Source organism: Empidonax traillii, unplaced genomic scaffold, assembly GCF_003031625.1.
Source record: "Empidonax traillii isolate 1590-97213 ecotype Southwest subspecies unplaced genomic scaffold, ASM303162v1 scaffold243:size714344, whole genome shotgun sequence".
NCBI lineage: Eukaryota > Metazoa > Chordata > Aves > Passeriformes > Tyrannidae > Empidonax > Empidonax traillii.
In genome coordinates, this window is record NW_020955436.1 from 484,314 (window position 1) to 509,624 (window position 25,311).

The window sequence follows — 25,311 nt, forward strand, 5'->3', positions numbered from 1 at the left end:
TTTTAAATAAATTATAGGTCAGTCTTGTTCCGCAGTGATAGGCATTTCTATAGCTACACCAGCAATAACTTGGAAGCTGAGGATTTTTCCAATCTATCCTGTTTGTAAGTGAAACTCTGAAAAGTTTAAGTATCAGGTAAGGTCTCCAAGAGATTTTTTTGTAGTGTTGAAAGGGAATTAATACAGAATGAGGAGAGGTCAAAGACTATGAAGCAGCAAAAAGGAACTGAAAAAAACAGGGATGAAGATCAGGACAGAGAGCAAGCACTGACATTTTCACAGAAGGGAAGGGAAGAGTTGCAAGACTGTAAGACCCAATGGCTCCTCTGGAAGCCATTTGCCACAAGTGGAAAAGACCATGCGTTGGCATAGATGGGAGCCTAAGCTCACACAGTACTTTTGAAATAGCTGTATAGAAGCTGAATAGAAGTATTCTTATTGCCTGACATTAATCTCCACAGGTTCATGATACAGATGTTCAAAAGAGTTAGGCTTTTTCATAGAGCTTTTCAGAGTCGAAGTCTAAATTAGGATATCTGCTAACCCTTATAAAGGTATGGGGGGTTTTTACTGAACAAGCAGGAAGATTTGTCTCTCTAGATCAAGCACCTGAGTTATAACTGAGTACAGCCCTCTGGCTTTAATGTCATTAGAGACCAAAGCCTAAATTTTGGGGTAATTCATTTAGTAATATGTCCAGTTTTATTACATGTTGTATATTCATTGGTCTAAAAATTCCACACATTCTGACCTTCATCCAAGTGTATATATATATATGGGTCTGACTGTTAAAAGAGGTATTTGCCGAGTCACTGTAATAAGGCATCCGGAGTTAATCAGCAAGAAGCCTTATGAGAGAGCTCTCTTTATGTTTCATAAATAGTCTGCTGTCTGACAACCCATCTACTAGAATATGCATGCAATATGTTAACATTATCATTGTTAGATTCCAAATGGAAAGAGCTCAATCAAGTTACATCTGAGAGACAACAAAAACTGGAGGAGTCGTCAAATTACCTGACCCAGTTCCAGACAGCAGAAGCCCAGCTAAAGCACTGGCTTGTAGAGAAAGAGCTGATGGTCAGTGTGCTGGGACCACTGTCAATTGATCCTAATATGCTGAATACACAAAAGCAGCAGGTTCAGGTGAGTAGTGCCAACATACATTATTGATTTCAGTTTCTTCTGCTTTTTTTCTATTAGCAAAGTACTGTTTTGCAACTAGAGTAGATCGTGGTTAGTCTGACCCATTGGATTTTTTTATCAGCTTAAGTCTTAGTTGACTACAGTAATTACAAGAAAAACTTATCATAAGAGTGAAGAGAGATAAGAACAGCTAAAGGAAAAAATGTTGAGAAGATACTGATCCTCTGATAATTTTTTTTTTTTGTTTTGACAATAGTGTGATTTTTCTGGAGTGGAATGAAAATATCCCTTTGAATTTTATTAATTTGACATCTTATGGCCATTCTTCATTACAGTCTATGCTTAGAACTAGCTTTTTGAGATTTTATTCAATTGACTGTCAGTAGCTAACAAAAATGCAAAGGCAAGTGAAATGCTTTACTGCGCATAGATATGAGGCCAAGGGTGTGAAAGACAGAAGAAAGTATAATGAAAAAGTGTAGCAGTTTACTGACAGCAATGCAGAAACTTCAGACAAAAGAAACAGAAGTGAAATCAGATGAGGCTGCAGATTGTAGAAGTTTTAATTTCAAACATTTCTATTGCTGCCAGTTAATCTAAACTGATGTGAAATAACATGAGTTTTGCAAAGAAATTAATAAAGCTGCAATATCAATACTGATTAAAATGAAGTGTTTAAAACGTGAACTATGTTCTAAGATTATGTGAAAATGACTCAATATCGGTTTGTAAGTGCTTCAGAAATCGAGACCAGTGGCATAAAACTATAATGTATCACTTGACAGTCCTTAAAAGTTCAACCTAATTGACTTAAAAAGAAAGGGTTTGGAATGTTCTGTAAAGTAAAAGCATTATATTTGTCGCTTCTTCGGCAAGCACTGTGACTTACTGTCAAAAAAAACCACTAGAAACCAGGGATATAAACTTGAAAGGCCTCATAGTACACATTCAGTCATTTTGTGAATTATCAAAGTATTTTTTGTGCTATAATAATACATTGCAGTATTATGTACTTCTTTGAAGGTCTATCATAAGACAAATATCAAAATTGTCTAGGAAAGAAGACACTGCTTGAAACCAAACAGCACTTACTTTACTTGGTGTGGTTACATAATTAGTGGGATATTAACAGGATTCATTATTTAGTTGTATCTCCTGGTTGAATTTCCATTAGATGATGTGTAAATTAACCTCATTTTTTTCTGGTTCTTTGATGTAAATGCTTGGAAACAACACAGTTTATGTGTAGCAGGTGCAGTTATTTCACCACCTTTTAAGCTCAGAGGTTAATTAAAGAGCTTAGCTACAACAAATTCTACATGATTTTTATCAGAAGCCCTTTTCTTCTTTTTCATATGAGATAAATGCTTTTTAAAATTCTCTTTCTTTCTAGATTCTGCTCAAAGAGTTTGACACCAGAAAGCCACAATATGAGCAGTTAACTATGGCTGGTGAAGGGATTCTGAAGAGACCTGGTGAACATCCACCCTCACATGAAATTGTAAAAGAGCAACTGGCAGCAGTGGCACAGAAATGGGACAGTCTGACCGGCCAGCTGAGGAAGAGATGTGACCGAATTGACCAAGCCATTGTGAAAAGCACAGAGTATCAAAGTCTACTCAGAAGTCTGTCTGATAAGCTAAGTGCCTTGGATAATAAACTAAGCAGCAGCCTGGCTGTGAGTACACAACCTGATGCTGTGAAACAACAACTGGAAATTGCTAGAGAAATGAAGGAGGAAATAGAACAGGAAATGAAGAATATAAATGCCGCCCAAACTCTTTGTGAAGAGCTGTCAGCATTGGTTGGGGAAGAGTATCTGAAAGCAGAACTTACAAGACAATTAGATGGCATCTTAAAATCATTTAAGGATATTGAGCAAAAATCAGGTTAGTATTTACTTAAAGAAAAGTGCTAACTAAGACATAAAGTTAAACATGACTTTATGATAGAGATATTGAATGAACTGAGCCTGATGCCAGTTCTCTATCCAGTCCATTCCCAAGCAGCTGTACACTAGAATTTAGGAGAGTCCCCATACCTTGAAAAGGTAAGAACACTGCTTGGGATCTCTACTGAAAAGTTTGGGAGAGAATCTGAAGTACAGTAGCAGGGCTGCTTTTCTCAACTCTTCCTTCAGGTGCATCTTCACTGAATTAGAATATACCAAAAGAGGATGCTGTTCACTGAGGTATCTAACTTCATGGGGCAGATGTAAGCCAAAAGCATAATTTTTAGGCAAGAACCCCTTAGAGGAACACAGTGGCAACTGTATATAACTGCCTGTGACAGAAGGGGGCTGGTAGTCTGCAGCCTTCCCTTACCCTGTGAACCCAGAACTGAGCAAGTAATAACACTGCAAGCGATATCATACTTTGTTCTCCCTAGAAGCCTCAGTTTTAGCTTTTTAATTTCCTCTGGTCACAAGGAACTTGGAAGGATCTTCCTAAGAACACATATTGCCTGCAGGCCATGAGTTAGACACTGCTAGGCTAGACCACTTAAATTCCCTGTTCTTACACTTCATAATACCATAAAACACAATTGTGTGGCTTTTACCCCCAAAATCTGCCTGAATGGGATTCATGTAGACACAGATTGGCTAAGCTTCCCTTATTTGATTCATGTTCTAATGCCTTCACTGCTCTGCTGTATTATAGGCATGAGTCTGTCCCTTGCAAAAAGCTTTGTTGACTTGGTTGTCTCCTAGTCAAACAACACATACTAAGGACCAATTTTCCTTACATTAATGATTATGTGTAATAGAATCAATATTAGCTTGGGGGTTTTCCACTGAATACTACAGGTTCTGACAAAATGAATCTCTGTGATGTCTTCTCTTTTGTAGATAACCATGTTCAGCAGCTTCAGTCAGCATACACCACTTCTCATCAGTTCCAGCAAATGTCTAAGGACTTTCAGACCTGGCTAGGCAAAAAGAAAGAAGAGCTGAACCAGGCTCGTCCTGTTTCAGCCAAACTGGATGTCTTGCAATCACTAATTGAAGAGCAGAAAGATTTTAAGAAGACAATGAGTGATCAGATTAGTTCATATGAAAGAATTGTTGCAGAAGGAGAAAGTATTTTACAGAAAACTCAAGGAGCTGACAAAGCAGCGTTGCAATCCCAAATTGCTGCACTCAGAAATAACTGGGATGAAATGAATAAACAGGTAAAAGAAAGGGAAGATAAATTAACAGATTGCCTGGAGAAAGCCCTCAAATACAAGCAGCATGTAGAAAATCTGCAGCCATGGATAGAGAAGTGCCAAAGCAACCTGTGTGAACTAAAAGTTGGCATAAACCCCGTTGAAATAGAGAATTCTATTGCTCAGGTGAGGGCATGGCAGAAGGACCTGGATAAACACCATGGGATGGTGGAGCTATTAAATAATTCTGCTGAAAGTTTGCTCAGGGCAAGTCAAACAGATAAAGAAATTGTTCAAGAAGAAACTAAGGTGCTGAATCAGAATGTGAATGTGGTTACAGAACAGTTACATAAGAAGAGAGAGTGCTTGGAAAATATGGCACAAAGACTGAAAGAGTTTCAGGAATCATCCAGAGAAACTGAAAAACAGCTTAAAAGTGCCAAAGAGCATCTGGAAGCTCATGACTCACTTGGACCTCAGTCATTCAGCAACAAACACCTGACAATGATGCAGGCCCAGCAGAAAGCCTTGCAGGCTTTAAAGCCTCATGTCGATCTAGCAAAAAAGCTTGCCCAAGACCTAGTAGTAGAAGCTTCTGATTCAGCAGGTGTTTCTGATCTTTTGCTCCAAGCTGAATCTTTGGAGCAAGAATACACTGCAGTGAACAAGCAGGTTGAAGATAGGTGCTCATTCTTAGAGACAAAACTTCAGGGAATCGGCCATTTCCAAAACAGCATCCGAGAGATGTTCTCTCAGTTTGCAGAGTTTGATGATGAACTTGATAGCATGGCTCCAGTGGGGAGAGATCTCAAGGTGTTGCAATCACAGAGAGAGGACTTAAAATATTTCCTGAAAAAGTTGGAGGATCTTATAATGAATAATGAAAATGCTAATAAAAATTGTAAAATGATGCTAGCCACGGAAGCTGAAGCTTCTCCTGATCTTGTTGGTATAAAGAGAGACTTAGAAGCTTTAAATAAACAGTGCAACAAGCTACTAGACAGAGCAAAAGCCAGGGAAGATCGAGTAGAGGATACTATTTCCCGTGTTGAGGAGTTTTACAGTAAGCTAAAAGAATTTTCCAGTCTGCTTGGGAGAGCCGAAGAACATGAAGAGTCACAAGGTCCTGTTGGAATGGAAACAGAGACAATTAATCAGCAGCTGAATACATTCAAGGTAGGAAGATTGCTTTCTTACTACTATAAAGTATTTTACCACAATACAAATTTATTAAACATCATAGGGAAAAAGGGATTGGTTACATGCAGACCTTGGAGGAGTCTTGTTTCTCAGCAGTCTGTTCTGCCTGTATGCTTTTTATCTGTTTTAAGAGGGTATCTTCTCATGCTTCTGAAAAGCTTTCCTTTGCTACAGCTTGGCAGACACTGCAAACCTTGCATCCCAGCTCCTAGTTCCTGCACCCCAGTTCCTTCTTCACCTATCTTCATTGTCTTGTTACCCTCTGTTATCCATCTGCCTTTTCTGTTTTTGGGAAACTGCATATTGTTTCTATTTGATGTCCATGTATAGCACAACTTTTGTCTTCACAGTGGTGTAAGTTTTATATTCCAGTGTTCACATACTACCCCACGTTCACTTTGCTCAGCTGGGTAGTTTAGTTTTGGTTTTTTTCACACAGATATAGGATTCAGCATATGTAGATTTAAGATGTTACTTTTCACCATTTTGTCTTCTGATACACTGGCCAGTTTTACCTCACTGAATCCTACCCTTACCTAGAAACATCCTAGTAAAAAGACAACAGGCAAAATGAGCCCCCTGTTATAGTGGGAATTTGCTGTAGCATCCTTACCCAAAATGTGCTGTGGAACTTCTGTGTGTAGCTTTTATAATATGCCAGTAAGCAATCCTTGTCTAGCTAAAAAAAATGCATTGCAGTGATAATGAGTGTTAAATGAGCTTTGGTGCTGAAATGAAATACAGATATTTGCTTGGTTTAGGTTATAATATATGAATTTCTAATTCTCATTAGAAATACTTATAAATCCTATAGATGAGCAGTGTTTAAAGAAGATCATAAATTTCCTAATGGTTATATAGTAGCACTGAATATTCTGTGCTGCCTTGGTTTCATTCCAATCTAATAGTGATTCAAATGTTTGTATGACTTATACATTAGTTGACACTTGATAAAACCAAATTTCGGTAACAGGATTCGATAAGCTATGCTGTTAAAAATTTGATGACCTTGGAAAACAGACATAGAATCATAGAATCAACTGGATTGGAAAAGACCTCCGAGATCATCAAGTTCAACCATTGATCTAACGCTGCCATGGTTACTAGATCATGGCGCTAAGTGTCACATCCAGTCTCATCTTAAAAACCTCCAGGGACGGTGAATCCACCACCTCCCTGGGCAGCCCATTCCAATACCTGGAATATTACTCTCTCTCTAAAAAACTTCTTCCTAATATTCAACCGAAACTTTCCCTGGCACAGCTTAAGATCATGCCCTCTTGTCCTACTGCTGGTTGCCTGGGAGAAGAGATCAACGCCCGCCTGGCTACAACCACCTTTCAGAAAGTTGCAGAGAGTGATGAGGTCTCCCCTGAACCTTCTCCTCCCCAGGCTAAAAAAGCCTCAGCCTCTCCTCATAGGACTTGTGCTTGAGTCCCTTCACCAGCCTGGTTCTCTTCTCTGGACCTGCTCCAGCACCTCAATATCCTTCCTGAACTGAGGGGCCCATAACTGGACACAGCACTCCAGGTGTGGCCTCACCAGCACTGAGTACAGGGGAAGGATCACTTCCTTCATCCTGCTGGCCACACTGTTCTTGATGCAGGCCAGGATGCCATTGGCCTTCTTGGCCACCTGGGCACACTGCTGGCTCATGTTCAGCCTCCTGTCGATCAGCACCCCCAGGTCCCTTTCTACCTGGCTGCTCTCCAGCCACTCTGTGCCCAGCCTGTAGCACTGCAGGGGGTTGTTGTGGCCAAAGTGCAGGACCCGGCACTTGGCCTTGTTGAACCTCATCCCCCTGGAATCGGCCCAACTCTCCAGCCTATTCAGGTCCCTCTGCAGAGCCCTCCTGCCTTCCAGCTGATCGACACTCCCCCTGCAACTTGGTGTCATCTGCAAATTTGCTTGATCCCCTCATCTAAATCATCAATAAAGATGTTAAACAGGACTGGGCCCAGCACTGATCCCTGGGGGACACCACTGGTGACCGGCTGCCAGCTGGATGCATCCCTGTTCACCAGCACTCTCTGGGCCCGGCCCTCCAGCCAGTTCCTGACCCAGCACAGAGTGCCCCTGTCCAAGCCATGGGCTGCCAGCTTTTCCAGGAGTATGCTGTGGGAGACAGTGTCAAAGGCTTTGCTGAAGTCCAGATAGACACATCCACAACCTTCCCCTCATCCACCAGGTGGGTCACCAGATCATAAAAGGAGATCAGGTTGGTCAGACAGGACCTGCCCCTCCTAAACCCGAGCTGGCTGGCTCTGATCCCTTGTCCATCCTGTAGGTGCTGTGTGATTGCACTCAGGATGATCTGCTCCATAACCTTGCCAGGCACTGAGGTCAGGCTGACAGGCCTATAGTTTCCCAGGTCCTTCTTGCAGTCCTTTTTGTAGATTGGTGTGACATTCACCAACTTCCAATCATCTGGGACCTCCCCAGTGAGCCAGGACTGTTGGTAAATGATGGAGAGTGGCTTGGCAAGCTCTTCTGCCAGCTCCCTCATTACCCTAGGATGGATCCCATAGACTTGTGAGCATCCAAGTGGCTCAGCAGGTCACTAACGGTTTCCTCCTGGATTACAGGGGAGATATTTGGCTTTCTGTCCCTGTCTACCAGCTCCAGTGGCCACTTGTCCTGAGGACAGCCTGTCTTACTGTTGAAAACTGAGGCAAAGTAGGTGTTAAGTACCTCATCCTTCTCCTCATCTTTGGTGACTGTGTTTCCCTCTATGTCCAACAAAGAAGGGAGGTTTTCCCATTGCTCTTCCTTTTGCTATTGATGTATTTGCAGAATCACTTCTTGTTATCCCTAACAGAAGTAGCTAGACTGAGTTCAAAACGTGCCTTTGTCTCTCTAATTTTCTTTCTACGTGACCTAACTATATTCCTAAACTCTTCATGAGTAGCCAGCCCTTTTTTCCATGGTCAGTAAGCTCTCTTTTTCCCCCTTATTTCCTTCAAAATCTCCCTGTTCAGCCAGACTGGTTGTCTTCCCCGCCGGCTTACCTTTTGGCACACTGGGACAGCCTGCTCCTGTGCATTCAAGACTTCCTTCTTGAAGCACGTCCATCCCTCCTGGACCCCTTTGTTTTCAAGGGCTGTTTCCCAAGGTACCCTCTGAACCAGTCTTCTGAGTAGGCTGAAATCTGCCTTCCAAAAGTCCGGGGTAGAAGTTTTATTGATGGCCCTCTTTGTGTCCTTGAGTATTGAAGACTCTATTATTTCATGGTCACTGTGCCCCAGACGGCCTCTGACCACCACATCTCCCAGCAGCCCCTCTCTGAACAGCAGGTCTAGCAGAACTCCACCCCTGGTAGCTCGGTTACCAGCTGGAGCAGGAAATTATCCTCTATACACTCTAGGAATCTCCTAGACCGCCTCTTCCCTGTTGTGTTGAGTTTCCAGCAGATATCAGGCAGGTTGAAGTCACTCACAAGAACAAGGGCTGGCAATTTTGAGACATCTGCCAGCTGCTTGTAGAATAATTCATCACCCTCATCATCCTGATTGGGTGGTCTGTAATAGAATCCCACCAGGATGTCAGCCTTGTTGGCCTTCCCCCTGATTCTGATCCACAGGCACTCAACTTTGTCGTTACTGACTTCAAGTTCTACAGAGTCAAGAGACTCTCTAACATATAGAGCCACCCCTCCACCTCTCCTACCTTGCCTGTCCCTTCTGAAGAGCTTGTAACCATCCATGGCAGCTCCTCTTGTTTGTTACCCATATTGTGTGGATTGGTGTATGTGCATTTCAGCTGGACTGCTGATTTCACTTCCAACTCTGGCTTTCCACCTTTGGGCTCATCTCTGGAGAGCCTGGTTTCAACCCCTCCCCCTTCAAACCTAGTTTAAAGCCCTCCTGATCAGCCCTGACAACTTATGGCCTAGAGTCCTTTTGCCCTCGCTAGATAGATGAAGCTCATCTGACTCCAGCAGGCTAGATACCATAGAATTTGCCTCATGGTCAAAAAAAACCAAAATTCTGCCGGTGACACCAATCTTTTACCCACCTAATGATTAGATGAGTTTTCCTACTCTTCTCCTCATTTATCCCTGCTACTGCAGGAACTGAGGCAAACACCACCTGTGCTCCTGTCCCATTAACTAATAACTAATTGACTCAGTGCCTTGAAGTCCTTTTTAATTAGCCTGGTACCTCTTTCATTAATGTCATCACTGCCAGCCTGGACCACTAGCAGTGGATAATAATCAGAGAGCCAGATTAGTTCAGGGAGTCTCCTACTAATATCCCTCACCCAGGCCCTGGTAAGGCAACAGACTTCCCTGTGGGATGGGTCCAGTTGGCATATAGGGCCCTCAGTTCCCCTCAGAAGGGAGTTGCCGACTGCAACTACCCTTCTTTTTCTCTTTATAGCTGTGGGATCCTCTTCTTGACTGCCCTCTGCCTGACTCTCTGGGTCCAGGACCTCATACCTGTTCTTTATGGCACCATGGGAGGTGATGGGGGGTGGGAGGGGATTCCTTTCCCTCTTCGATCAGGGACCTTTTTCCATTCCCCCTCATCCACTTGGTTTGTTCCAACTGCCTGACGGCAGGAGGGGCAGAACTTCACTGTCTCATCTGGAGTTCCTTTGGGGTCAAAAGGTATGACTCCACCAGTCTATTTCCCTTTCTCTAATACTTTTTAGCCTCTCCACTTCTTCCTCGAGCTCTACCGCTAAGCACTGCAAATCATTCACCTGCTTGCAGTGTACACAAATGTTTCTCACACTGTCCTCTGGTACTAACACCAGGCTCAGACACTCTGTGCAGCCAGTCATTACGTGCCTGGCCAACAGAGGGTGCGTTTTGCTCGTTTAAGAAAGGAAAACTAAACCAGAAAACTATCATCTGGGAATTTCGAGTGGAAGTTACTGTGAGTTTTGATGATCTTTTGGAATGCATAAATAGAGATGAAAATCTTGAACAAATAGTTACATTATGGGGAGATTCCATTAGACTGAGAGGATTAAAATTGTATGCCAGTCTGTCTCAAATCCGAAGAGAAACAAATGGCTTTTCTTTGTATATGGTTCGTAAAACACTTTTGGATATTGGAAAATAACAACAGCTCCTGCTGTGATTGCTCTTGCCTACACTGACTGAAATCCTACAGGATTTCAGTTGTAGCCAGTTTTAGATCTCTGATTTTACCACATTTCTTACCTTTTCAAACTTCAGGTGCAGCTTCAGGTCTTTGTTAATAGATGGTTGGTTGGCTACAAAGAACAATGCTTCTAGGAGGTAGCAGCCTGATGAGCAGATGGTAGAAGAACCAGTTCCCTGTGTGTTGTCTCAGTGATGGAGTTTGTTAGGGCGTTGGAAATGACACAATTGTACAGGTGGGGAGTAAGAGCCTTCTCTGGTCTATGCAGACCTGTGGGGAGACAGTGTCCCCACAACACAAGAGCCTGTATGGTAAGAAGACCAAAAAACCTGGGGAGACAAAGAAGAACAGTGATAGCAGCATGTTTATATCCAGAAGTCTACTCTGAGATTGTTTTTATGTAAGATATTTATAAGCTTAGAAATCTGTTTTGCTTGAAGCAAATATTTTAGGCCATGCTTTTGTTTATGAGTAAAAACACAGTGCCATTAAACAGGAGGTAGAGGAAGATAAAAAGGTGAAGGGGTTGCTTAAATAAGTGAAGAGCAAATGCAGAAATAAAGCAGTAGAGTGAGGAGCCTTTGAAGAAAGGAAATAGGTAGGCCAGAATGGGAAATTTTATTAGGTGAGGATGTAGTTAGTGAAGGGAGACTGATAGCAGGAGGATAAGGATCAGCTTTCCTAATACTTGATGTCAGTGCTATTGGGACATATCAGAATTACAATACTCAATCTACCTGTTCATAATCTTTACCCTACTACCTGAGACAGAAAACTGTAGGGAGACTGGCTCCCACAAATCCTGCTCCACTTGTGGTGTATTTGCTCACATGTTTGTGCACGTACGCAAACACGCATAACCTGACAATGTGACTGTGGCCACAAAAATACAGTCTGGCTCCTTATGGCTTGAGCTTCTGTGGTCAGCTATAATCAACTTCTATTCCTCAAGTGCAAAGCAAAAGAGTTTTTCTTTGGTATAGAGATTTGTGCATCTTCTTGACACAACATTAAAAATCATATTTAAAAAACAAACAAACAAACAAAACCAAAAAAACCCCACACCAAACTGGCCTTGAATTGTATATGTATATCTAAAATACGTATGCATACTTGTTTTATTTATATTTCTTCTTTGTAATCTACTTATTCCAGTCAGTATAGAGTGTTAAATTGAAAGTAGTTACTGTCAGTGTTAAACAGTGTTTATTTACAATGCAGATACAAAATTTGCTTTCTGTAAAACAAAATCTCCAGAGTAGTTAATTTGAAAGTAGAACCATGACACTTACTTGACTTCAGGAAGAGTATAATCAAATGAAGAATTTGTCTCAATATAAACCACACAAAATTAATTGCTAGTTAACTCAGCTTTGTAAGACATTTTTTTCCCAAAGTCTGTACCACAATGTGTAGATTAGTCCTGAAAGGAAATTTCAGTAAATTAGGTTTGTTGAGGTACACTGAGTCTGCCACCATTCTTCAAAAGCAAAACAAAAAAGAATTGTGCAAACGGACTGAACCGAACACTCTGGGTTTCAGTAGTTGCGCAGTGCTAAGATTTTTGCAGTAGGAGCAGCGTTTGCTGCTAGTTTATCTCTGAAATAGAGAAAGAACCCAAAGCTGAATCTTTCTTGGAACCTTTGCACAATTATTTGTACTGCCATTAAAAGGCATTCTTCTTAGTTAAACCAACATGGCACTGTTACAGCTTTCATCAGTATGTAGTTCGTTTGATTTTTGCTTTTATTTTTTGAACAAAAGTAGATATAGTAATTAGAGGTTGTGGTCTAATTGGACTTTGTGGGAATTTTTAGCTAGCCTGAGTATTCATGCCAATGAGCTTGAACTAAGATTTTAATTGGCTTATGTTATAGAATCACAGAATCATTTAGGCTGGAAAAGACCTTTAAGAACATGAAGCTCAACCATTAACTCAGCACCGCCAAGTCCACCACTAAACCATGTCCTTAAATGCCACATCTATATGTCTTTTCTTAGTTTTGTGTGTCTGTCCTCTGATTTTTGTTTTGAAGACAAATGATATTGAAAGAATAATCAGAGGTTTCTTATTGAGCTAAGTGTTGCATAACTCGTGCACTGGTTTACAAATGCTGGAATAAGATACTAAAACCTTCCTAACTACTACAGTTAGGGTCTTTGTTGAAAAGCAAAAGTAATATAAGCAATTATTTAAATTTTTTGAAGTATTGTCTTTCAAAGTGACTGATCTGTCATATGAAATTCTTTAATAATTCTATAAACAGTGAAAAATTGTAAACTATTTTTTAAGTGTTAATAAAATTTGAACAAATACAAACCAATTTCAGTTATATACTTGCTCTACAAAATGGTGCAGCACTTTCGGAATTCAGTAAGGATCTGTTTGTGGGTGTTTTGGGTAAGAATCGTCATGATGACAGGACCTCTAAATGCTTTTCTCATCTTTACTATTATAGTATCTTCTCAGTCAGAGAATCCAGAGGTATCTGTTTGGCATAATTTCAATGTTATATGGCTGCTTACCAGAGAGGAAGAAGAGAGAATTTGTTTTGCATGACCTTAGTGTTTTGATATGTAGCTGACTGTTTATCAAGTAAATCAATAAACATGAAGTGTGGTGTGTTTGTATTTCTTGCATACAGTGTATCCTGCTTGCTGCTTAATGCGGAAAGCTCCAGATGATTGTAGTGAATGCACTGTGCTGTTTTAGCGCTAAGTGCCATATGCTGTCCTTAAACCGAGGTCTGAATTGTCCATGTAACTGATAGCTGCAGTCACACAAGCAGCTCAGGTCATTAGGGGTATGGTTTCTACTGGAGCAGAGCTGCTTGATGGCAGCTCCTCCTGTATTGTTGGTGAGTTACCTGTGAGTCTCCCAACCTTTCACCTACGTGACTATGAGCTAGAAGTGTAGGTGCAAAGTGTTGAACTGTATTTAAAACTTTATGTAAAACTTGAATCTTTGTCCTGATAGGCTGGTTTTGGGCTGCAATAAATCCCATTAAAAACAAACAAACAAACAAACAAACAAAACCCCACCAAACACCAAAGTCTTGTAGATATAGTTTTTTTCCAATACTTTAATCCTTCTTTTGGTGGAAGATGTATTCTTCAGGTGGTGGCTGCCCTGTCAGACAGTGCCACCCTAAGCTGTTGCTTTAGAGTCAGCAACCAGACTGCAACTATTCCAACACCGAATCTAAACACGGGATGACTCGGGGTGTGGGGGGATAATTTTTTAAAAATAATACACAGGTAATGTTCCAGTGTAAAACTTTGCTCTGGAGGCGTCCATTGAAATTTCGGCTTTATCAGGAGGGGTGATGGGTGCGGGCGGCGGTCAAAGCGATGCTTCCTCCCCAGAGTTTCCCGAGGAAAGTATCCGTGCCGGCCGCTCCCCCAGCGCTCCGGAGCGGGCTGGGGCGGGAGTGATGTCAGCGCCGGGCGGGCGGCGAAGCTCCCTCCGCCTGCCCCTGCCTGCCCCCTGCGCGGCACCGAGCGAGAGGCGAGGGCGGGCGACTGAGGAGATAAGGAGGCGGCGGGGAGGGCCGGAGGGAGGGGAGTCCCGGGGGGAGCCCCCCGAGCGGCGCTCCGGGAGCGGGCGGGCCGGTAGCAAATGCTGCCAGGGGAGCGGGCGGGGCGTTCCCGGGGCGCGGAGCGGCCGCGCCGGGCGGGACGCGCCAGCGCTCCGCGCCGGGGGTTTCCCTCCCTCGCCTACTTCTTCGCAGCTGCGCTTCAGAAATGAGGAGGAGGGAGCGAGGGCAGCCCGCTAGCTGCAGGCTGTAGTCGGGACCTGCCGAATGTAAACCTGCCGTGCCTTCGGGAGACGCGCCGCGCTTGCTCTGCTCTGCAGCTGCCTTAAAGAGCTCTTCGGGATGGCACTGGGAGAGTCCGTCTGAGACGTTCGTTTTCCGACGGTCTGCTCAAAGGACGCATTGGCTTGGCTGCTAGAAAGTGATGTTTTCCTCTGGGACTTGTGGAGGCACCACGGACAAGCCTGGTTCAAGAGGAGGATAAACTGCCTTTCAGATCAAGGTTATTTATAGCTACTGCCAAAAAAGTAAAGGACTGGTTTATTATTCTTGCTGTTCTGGATTTAACTTATTTCCCCCACACACCTCAAGATTTTCTCCGTGCCTTGGTCAGGACCATACAAGCCACTGTGGATTCTGTCTTTACAAGTTGCCGCACCATGTTTTATTTATAAAGGAGATGGGACCCTGCAAACCAGTTAAATGGATTACAGTTAAGCAGTCATCTACAGAAGATAATGTACTGCCTTCTGTAATGCCTATTCATTTGGAAGGCTTATTTGGGAGATTTTAGATACAGATGCTGACCTGGAAAAATAAATGAAGACTTCCACTGAATGTTTAAAATATTTGGCTACTGCTGGGTTTTTGCTATAATTTGTTTTTCTGTGACATTCGAACATTTCTGTTACTTTCTAACTGAAGCACTTTATATTTTGGGGGTTGTGGAGCCTCACATCCAGGTAAAGTCACATTTAAACGGATGCACTGATTATGAATGACCTCAGCCACCTCATAACTTATGATGTATATTTTGTGTCTATGCATCTTATGCTAAGGGCAAGTTTACTATTTCTTCTGACTGCTAGTGTTTTTTAAATGTTTCCCCTGAATCCATGAAAACAGAGGTGTAGTGGTGTACTTGTGTGAATACTTTGGAGATGGGGAAGCCACTTAGCAGGCCAGATTGTCTACGCCAGAATCCTCCATGTGTTGGCAAAGGGGAAGAAGATGAAGATCTAAATATCGAGGACTGCTATGTTCCCCAGAGGTCTATCTATGACACTGTGCGGCTGAATGAACAGATTGATTCGGGCTCCAAGGGCAGCCTCTCTTCGAGGCATTTCACAGACCGGACTTTACCCTACAGTCACAGAACACTGGACATCAGCACTTTGTGCTCCAATGGTGCCCTTACTTCTTCCAGTGTTTTTGAGCTCCGAAGCCGTGAAGCTAACAAGTTAGATGAAAAAATGATCTTTGATGCTCTTAAACTGAACAGCGATATAATTCGGACAGCTGGATTACCCAAAGTGAAGTCTCACACAGAAAAGAAGGAGCACAGACGATCGTGGAGAATGCTTGTTCCACCCAACTTTTCAGATTACACTAATAAAAGTGAAAGCTCCTTTAACGAAACTGCTGATATGTCAGAGGCAGCTAGACTGGGCAAATGCAAATGGGGTACGAATTCTCTTACCTCGGAAGAGGATGATTCTGGTTTATGCAGCCCTCCAACAGAAAGGGAAGATAAACAAGACACACTCTTAGCAGGGGATCAAACTCAAAAACAGAGTCTATCTTCTGCAGAAGATATCCATGCAGTAGGTCAGTTCAGACCACATATCCCAGCAATTTGCAGAGAACAGCAAACCCCACTGCGTGCAAGCACAAATGTCGATGTCAAAGAAAACTGCAAATGGGCTTTGCATGACTTTTTGCCCTCTGGAGAAGTAAAACAAAGCAATGCACAGACATGTGAGAGTGATCAGGAAGAGATGGGGGAGAAATACTCTCACTTACAAGGTTTCAAAGAGAAACCTCTGTCCCATGAAGATCCTCTTCAAAGTGATGGAAGAGGTATTAGTCTTGGCAAAAATGAAATGGAAAATGCATATGAAGTTCATGAAAAAAATAAAACGCAAGTCACAACAGTAGAGGAGGATTATGTGGATGATGCACTTCCTCATATAGATGTTTATTACATGAATGCTGCTGTAAATACTAGTGACTTGGATTTTGCAAAATATGAAATTTTATCTGATATGGAGGAATTCAGTGTAGCACATACAGGATCAAATGAAATGGCATTTTCTGTACAACAGCTTGAATTAGATAGTACTGTAAACTGCCCAAAAGCTTTTTCAGGGGAAAATGGCAATATCTGGACTACTGGCATCCAAGATACCTTGGATAGAGTCTGCAATGGCCTCTTGTCCAATAAGGTAATTTAAAAAAATAAAATCCACAGATTTGTGAAATAGTTGTAATATAACCTTACAGATATTTGTTTAAAACTTTGTTTTGTCATTGTTGCGAAAATGTAACTTTTTTTATTATTATTAATTAGGCAGATGCAGTAATGAGTGTCATTTGCATAGCACACATGGGGTGTCCAAAATAGGTGGGATGGTCAGTATGGAAAATGAACTGGGGGCAAATTCTGAGAGGGGTGATTCCTCCAGCTGTTTTGAGCAGGGTTATTTATTGCCCAGCTGGTGCTTTTTATTCCCGACTGGAGTGCCTCCTCCGTGCTCCGTGGTGGTGCTCCGTGTCTGTACAGAGTGTGGCTACAGGCAATGCCATTCAAGGGCAGCTACAGCCCATGTGTTCAGCTTGAGCAGCCGTACTCATCAAGGTATAAGCAACAGTATCAGATGGTTGTGGTTTCCAAAGCAGGCAGATTAAAGGGTCACCGCCTCTTCTGAGAGCCGCCTTTTGCATTTGCGTGCCAGAAAGCAGATCTGACTCTATGGTAGTATTTTACAAGCGCTGGATCTTGCAGTGCTTTGTGAGTGGTGGATGAGGTAAGAGAGTAAGTGAAACTTTGTAATAAGGAAAGGGTGTTTGTCGGGTCTGTAATCTTTTTCTTCCCACTCTGGTTGAAATCTGAATACTTCAAGCTTTGTTGCTAAGTTGTTCTGGTAAACTTTGGCCTCAGCAATAATTGTAATTTATTTTAAGCTTCTCTCCACAAAGAATGTGTGCATTTTTAAAGGGCAGATTATGGAGATCAGTCCTCTCTGTNTTTTTTTTTTTTTTTTTTTTTTTTTTTTTTTTTTTTTTTTTTTTTTTTTTTTTTTTTTTTTTTTTTTTTTTTTTTTTTTTTTTTTTTTTTTTTTTTTTTTTTTTTTTTTTTTTTTTAGAACAAAACTGTTAGGGGTGCTTAATTATTTTATCCCTCATGTTTAGTGTATTTGCTGTAGACTCTAGATTGACTTGTCAAGCTGGTGGAAGTATGCTCAGCCACCTGAGGTCTGCAGCTTTAAAAGCAGTCACTTGCCACACTGTGTTTGGTGCAAAAGAGGAGTGTTGCTGGTACGTTCAGAGTGATCCCTGCTTTTCAGGATGCTAAGAAAGGTTGCTTTGAATGCACTAAGTGTAGACTAAAACTGTTAATGAATGCTGCTATAGAAATTGAAGGATTTAGGGTCAAAAGTTGAGCATTCTTTAGCATTGTTTATTCATTGGTTATTTTTCAGTGGCCTGTGTAATTAATTCAGGGGCTTCAGGCCATTTTCTGATCTCATTGACACTTGTGTCAGTGCAGCTTAATGCTGCAGAATACAAATGGAGTTTACACTGCTGTTGCTAATTATAATAATCTGACTCTAAAAAAAGCTTAAATACCTGCAAGAGTAAAATAAAGCAAACAGAAATCTGCTCAGACTGCTGTTGGGCACGGTCAAAGCCCTGGCAATTTGCAATAGTATCCTTTGAATGAAAGCCCATTTTCCTGGAGTGTCTGCTGGGATACTGTTTCAACAGCATCTGTAGTGCCTTCTCTTCACGTGTTACCATTATAATCTCCTAAACCCGACCTTAAAATATCTGCTCCTTCACTGGTTCTTTGACTTAAACTTTGGTATCTGTCTTAAATTGGAAAAAAGTACCCAGTTATCTCTCTTGGTCCGTACCATTTTTTTAACCCCCAAAACTTCCACTGCCCCTCTTTGTCTCTGTCTCTTTCCCTTCTATCTAAAATTACTCATGGAAGTGTACGCCATTTCCCCCTCGATGGTGTATTGCATTTACTCTGTTTAGATTAAGTCTACTCTGTTTAGGTTTATTAATATTTTTAGGAAGGTCCTGATGAGGAATGGCTTCCTTTCTTCTAGACAACAATTTTAAGATTTTTTTTATTGTATACTGTCATGTAAACACTAGATGCATTTTTTGTCAGAAGATGTCATGTTTCATGTCTGTCTTGGGCTTCAACTGCAGGTATTCCAGAAAGAAGAAATTGAACCCTTGCAAGTAAAACAACAGGAGGTAAATTGGTTGGGTCAAGGCCTTATTCAGAGTGCTGCTAAAAGTACCAACACAGAAGACCTTGAACATGACCTTGAAGATGTCAACACCCGATGGAAGACTCTTAATAAGAAGGTTATTATTTTGTATACTATTCTGCTTTTGTTGTGTTCTGCCATTTGATTCTTTGCTTGCTGACGTCTTTTAAAATACAGGAAATTAAATATTCATGGAGGATATGAATTATATTTACACAGTCACTTTGTTCATAATTCTATGGATAAGGTATCACAAGTAGCCAGAGGTATTGCTGTCATTTATAAGGTTTTTTCAAACTTTCTCTAGGTCTGTCCTGGATTTTTATTCAGGAAAGACTCACAGAATGGTTGAGGTTGGAAGGGATCTCTGAAGATCATCTAGTCCAACTTTCAGTGTTTGTTCACGTTTCTTGGCTCTGTTGTGTGTGCTCAGGTACACTGTTGTACCTGCACAGAGCAGTGATACAGCCCAGCACTGTGTGACTGGTGGCTTGTTTCCTTTATAGCACCCTAAGGATTGTATTGCTTTAGACATCAGGAGGTGCCGCTGCTTTGGAAAACTGGCTGTAGTTGTTTTTCTGTGCTTTTTAAGAGTTTTCTTCCAGCAGTAGCTGCTGTTGGAAAATGGGAAGGGTGGGAGGTAGAAATGATGCTCATCTCACTCTACCCTCTCTTCCTGAAGGAGTGATGCAGCAGAAACACAGTTACCTGTGGCTCACCTATTTGCCTTCTTTCCTATTTTTAATTCCCATTGATGGCATTATTGTCCTTATTAAGAGTTGCTACTTTGGATTCCTGGCTCGTTCTTTCTATAAGGAAAATAAAGACCATCTGAAACACAAACATCCTGTCAGTATACTTCATAATACTGTAGCTATATAAAACAGGACTATCTTTAAGGAATTACTAGAGCAGGCTGATTTACTGGGAGATAACCTCTTCTTTTCATTGGATGTCTGCAAATCCAGGAGATTAGTGCTGAACTGTGACATAGTGTTGTTATGAATAATTACAAAAATGAGAGTATTAGTGATACTGACAGATGTTCTACAGATTTTGGCTAATCATTTCATAGAAATAAAAAGAATAGGTGAGATCCTCTGCTTTTTTTTAGGTTGCCCAGCGTGCTGCGCAATTGCAGGAAGCCCTCCTCCACTGTGGGAGATTTCAGGATGCCCTTGAATCTCTGCTTAGCTGGCTCATTGATACAGAAGATCTTGTGGCTAATCAGAAACCGCCATCTGCTGAATTCAAAGTTGTGAAGGCCCAAATACAAGAACAGAAAGTAAGTGAAACTGTTTCAGAGTATCTCTCCTTCTGCTGGATCAATGAGAATAAATTCCCAGTCTTTGGCAAAGCATAATATCTGTTCAAGTGTATTATAATACACTGGAGTGTGCTGAGGTTTTTAAAGGAGCCATCTGTTCAAAATTCAGGGCTTTGTCCAGGGTTGGGAGAAGTGCTCATCTTCTGGGGCATGAGATAAAGAGTAATGCTATGCAGTCTGACGTCTGGTTAGAATTATTAACATTATTTGGGAAGGATTGTTAAAGGTCCATTGGAAAAAGAGCAAGAATAAAATCCAATGTTTGGCCATTTGGAAGGTACGAAATAAAAACTAGTAAATTTTCATTGGAATACTTCTAAGATGATGTTGCAGATTATGGACTTAAATATTTGGCTCTTGGATCCTGATGTGACCGTTGTTGGTAATTACTTGAAACATGATTGGGAAATGACCTCTGCTAATGTGTAAGCACTATCATTGTCATCAGCTTTGGCAATTTTTAGTAATGGTTATAGAAAAAAGAATGCTAATGTAGCTGATAAAACAAACAGTTCATGCAGTTGGACTGTGTAGTCCACTGCCACACACAGATTTTATATAAAGTTATGGTCAGTACAGGTTGTCGTGTTGCAATATCTGCAGATGCAAAATGTTAATGTTACCAAAGGCAAGTACAGAATGGAGGAAGAGAGGATTGTAGAGAGAGGTCTGTTTTATTCTTCCTGAAGGAATTGATTTATCGGACTAGATTAGTGAACTCAATTGTATCTCAAACAAGTGATGAGTCGATTATACAATAGTTTTTATATCTATTTTGCTTTCTCTGTATGTATCAGAATTACCTTTGTGATGCCAAATCTAGAAGGGCATGTAGCTTTCTTATAAATGTTCCTATAAAATGTAACAGATATTCTAAATAGCTTGTTTCCCTCAAGGGTGTTAAGTAGAACTTTTTCCTCTGTATATTCCTTCTTTGGGCTGCCACACATCTTCACCCCAGAGAAATCAGGGATGTTGTTTGGGCTTTGTGAAACTGCTGTTCTTAGGAAAACTACTGAGAAACTAAAATGAGCCTGTTTTGGGGGAGACAAAGGGGTTGTAGCATGTGTGTGTCTCTTGGATCAGCATTGTTCACACTTTTATCACAATATAGGCATTGTGGTTTGGTTGTTGGGTTGTTTTTTTTGTTTGTTCGTTTTTTGGGGTTCTTTTTTGGTCTTTAGCAGATTTTCAGGAAGTCTACTGTTTTTACATTTGCATTATTGCGATGTTTCTTAATAACCTAGTTCTTGATTGCTTTCTCTGCAGCTTCTCCAGAGGCTGCTGGATGACCGCAAGCCTACTGTTGAGGCAATCAAGCGTGAAGGGGAGAAAATTGCTGAGTCAGCAGAGCCTGCTGATAGAGTGAAAATCTTAAAACAGCTGAGTTTCCTGGATAGTCGGTGGGATGCATTGCTCAGTAAAGCGGAAACAAGGTATTTGAAATTCTTTTATGGATTAGAAAAATGTAGACATAGCATAGATGTTTAGAAGCAGCATGTGGAACTCTATAGTGTGAGTTCTGTATAGTGTGAAGTAGTATCTTTCTTTTTATTGCATTATAGTGTCGTGATATTAATATAATGAGGAAAAAGGGGAGAGAAGTGACTTGAACAGACCAGAAGCTTGTAAAGAAAGTTTAGTCTAAGATGCAACAATCTGCTAGAATTAACTGCATATGTATCTTCTGAACATTTTATCTCTGTTAATGAATTAGAATGCAAGTTTCTTGATGCAAGAACCACTTCTGCAGTAGAATTAAGTGCAAATTTTACACCTAACAAATAATAACGATATGCCCTTGGAACTTCAGAATCCTGACTTGCTGCTACAAAGAGGGAACACTCAATTCTTCCCTTTTTCTGTTTGATGTCATCTATATAATTGGATTCTGCAACTTACAGATCCTCATACTGTCAGTTGCTGATGTATGCAAGGTGCTGGGGTTCCCTTAGTTTTCAAGAAGAAAAAGGACCATTAAAGCATATAGAGATATTCTAGCAGCACAGAAAACACTGTCTCTTAAAAGACATTGCAGACCAATTCAAGTTCCTATTAAAAAAAAGAAAACAAAAACATACACACAGTATCTGTGTATACAAAGACTTTCATTTATGAGTTGTTGTCAATATATAAAATACCTGTAAAGTTATGAACTGTAAAGTGTCTTTGAAGAAGTCTGTGCTAAAAAGGATACTGAACATGTTTTCTGGATAGGGATTTGATAAGGACAGCCTTGTTCAGAGTAGAGAAAAGAAGAGTGTGCACAAGAAGTAGCCTGAAAAAGATGTATAATTGAGAAAAGAAAGGGCTTGGAAAGCTGAAGAAAATGAATTAAAGTGAACAGTGAGGCTTTAAAATGAAGAACAAATGGTTGTGTTGGTGCTTAGAGAAGCACTGAACCCACTTCTGTCTCCTATTCCTTCTGGTAGCCTCTCTTTAGTTGAACATATTTTGTTACCTCATACTAATAATATCATTACTTAATTAGTCAACCACTAATTCACCATTATTTCCTTCTTTCTTTTTTATTTTATTGAAGGAATCTGACTCATTAGCTGGGGTAATTGTTAATGTCATGTTTAATTTAATATTATCCTCCCAGTCTGGTAATATTTAATTACAAATGAAATTGCAATTTTTTCAAAGCCATCTATTATTACCTTGTCTCCATTTTTCTTTGGCTGGTCTCTAGAAGTGAAGAGGGGATTTGAGGATGATTTTGAAGACTACATAGAATACTTCACAGAGTGTTCCATGGCTAAGTCTGTCAAGTCTACCTTGTTTATAAGCCTTGGAAAGCACATATAAACATAGCTTTTATCTGGAATGAGATCCTCATTTGAAAGACAGTATTGTGATGTCATTCATCTCCTATAAGTCTGCTTGCATGACATTTGTTCAGCACTGATAATAGAGAAGACTCTCCTCTAATCAAGAGTCTCCTCTGAGATGTAATAATATGAATGAGAAGAGTTTTAGATACTGCTTTTCTATTTTGGAGGTCAAGTCTCTGTGCTTTATTAATGTTGTTTCACTAACTTCATTGAGAGCTTTTATCCAGAACAAGAGAAGCAAAAGTAGAGCTGAATAGTTCTGTTCACATCACTGAACAAATGTTAAAAGATATTTTACAATGCTGAGGAAGCATGACAGTATGTTCTGGTTCAGTAAAGGCTTTGCCTAACTTTAAAATGTGCATAATAGTCAAGGGAATGTAACTTTATGCTTTAAGACAGCTAGAAACTTGAGAATTATCCTAATTGAGTATTAAACAATGTTCTGCTGAATGGAGTGCTAGATTATTTGTAGCAAAAACTGTATTAATAAAGTTATTTTTATTAGCAAAACTGGTATAGTGGCTAAAAGAGTTTCAAGAGCCCTCAGAGGTGTTTGTTTGGTTTGGTTTGGTTTTTGATTTGATTTGATTTTTACTGCTTTTCATTAAGTATCATGGGCATATTTCTGTTTCATTTGGTGACTGGTTCCTACAATGGGACTGAATTATTTCTGGGTTTTTTTGCAAATTATTTGAGGGACTTTTTTTTTTTTTTTTTAAACTGTTTCAAACTTGCTTCATACAAAAAATGACCATTCCCTTGGCATGTTGATAGGAACCGTCAGCTGGAAGGCATCTCGGTGGTAGCGCAGCAGTTCCACGAAGCTCTGGAACCACTGGTGGAGTGGCTGAGTGCCACAGAGAAGAGGCTTGCAAATGCAGAACCCATTGGAACGCAGGCCTCCAAGCTGCAGCAGCAAATTGCTCAGCATAAAGTAAGATACAGAATACTCAGTTGCTTTTGTCGTTCTTTTTAATGCTTCTATTAAGCACAACTGTCAAAACTGTTCCAGAATACCTATGTTTTACCATACTGGGTTTTGTTTGGTTTGGTTTTTTTTCCCTGTAATTTCAGTTTTATATGTTTATGTTGGCAATATGTCCTTTTTCTTTCACTTTTTATTGAGTTCCACTTACATTTCTTTTACATTTTTCTGATTTTGTTTTCCATTATTCTTCATTATTTGAAATAACATATAGGCTCTAGAAGATGATGTCCTAGCTCACAATAAGAGTTTACATCAGGCCATTAGTGCTGGTCAGTCTCTAAAGACTATGAGCTCCAGGGAAGATAAAGATATGGTGCAGGAAAAACTAGATTCTTCTCAGGCACGATTCATTGAAATTCAAGAGAAGAGCAACAGCAGGTCTGAACTTCTCCAGCAAGCTTACAGCAATGCTCAGATTTTTGGGGAGGACGAAGTTGAATTGATGAACTGGCTGAATGAAATCCATGATAAACTGAACAGATTGTCAGTCCAAGATTGCAGCACAGAATTGCTTGAGAAACAGCACTCTGAACTACTGGTATTTTGATTTCTGTTCATTTATTATTTCATTAATTTTAAAATTTTATTTATATTCCTCATACTTCATTTATTTTCATTAATTTATTGGGTTTAAAATGTCAATATCCTTATTCCAAAAAAGAATGTTTTGCTATGTCTGTGCTAACACAAATGGCCTTTTGTCTTAGGATCTTCAGGAAGAGATTCTTCTTAGAAAACAAAATGTTGATTTGGCTATACAAAATGGCTTAGAGCTTCTCAAGCAAACAACAGGTGAGAACTTACAGAAAACTATGGTTTGTCATACTTTTTTTCCTTGTACTTGCAGGTGCTTAAGAGAAAATCAAAGTGAAACTTGGAAATATTGTTCGTATTTGCTGGTTAAAGCAATTATAGTTGTTTATTTTAATAAAGGTTTGAGGTCAAGCTAAGTCATGTTTTGGGGCCAATTTTACTGTTAATGTAAGTGAGCAAAAGTCCTTTTCTGCCTGTAGAGAATTTTGCCATTGAATCCTTTGATTATTTTTAGTGGAAAATTATTCTAGTGAACCTGCATTCCATTCATAATAGCACGCTATGGGCATTACTCATAATGGAAGGCTGTTTGGCAGTGGATGCAGTCAATTCCCTGCAGGCATCCACAGATGAACGAGATATTAAACTACCTTTTAGTGCAAGAGGGAAGCTTCGTCCGCTGGAGCTCATACTGTGGGAAAAGTTGCATTCCAGTTCTGTACAACGTGTCAGTTTGTAGATTGACATCTTTCCAGATTTTCCAGTACTTCTAAAGTTCTTGAACCCTTTGAGATATACATATGTTCGGGGGGTTGGTGTTATCCTTTTATGTTCCAAACTTAGACATTATGCATATTCTATAATCTGAACATAGGATGATAAATTTCAATACACTGTTTTTTCTTTTAGCCTTTTGAGCTGGGCTTCAAATGGACAGTAAGGAGAGTGTATGGTGATGTCAAATATTACTGAAA

General features: G+C 40.5%; 1 protein-coding gene across 1 annotated transcript in view; it reads left to right on the top strand.

The window, feature by feature from the left end:
• Nucleotides 1-25,311, top strand: part of DST (dystonin) — a 303,925-nt gene that overhangs the window by 217,174 nt on the left and 61,440 nt on the right. The window contains 9 exon segments of the mRNA XM_027888673.1: nucleotides 947-1,146; nucleotides 2,540-3,035; nucleotides 3,995-5,469; nucleotides 18,584-18,745; nucleotides 19,763-19,933; nucleotides 21,245-21,411; nucleotides 23,590-23,749; nucleotides 24,015-24,341; nucleotides 24,511-24,595. Of these exon segments, the coding sequence (XP_027744474.1) occupies nucleotides 947-1,146; nucleotides 2,540-3,035; nucleotides 3,995-5,469; nucleotides 18,584-18,745; nucleotides 19,763-19,933; nucleotides 21,245-21,411; nucleotides 23,590-23,749; nucleotides 24,015-24,341; nucleotides 24,511-24,595 (3,243 nt within the window).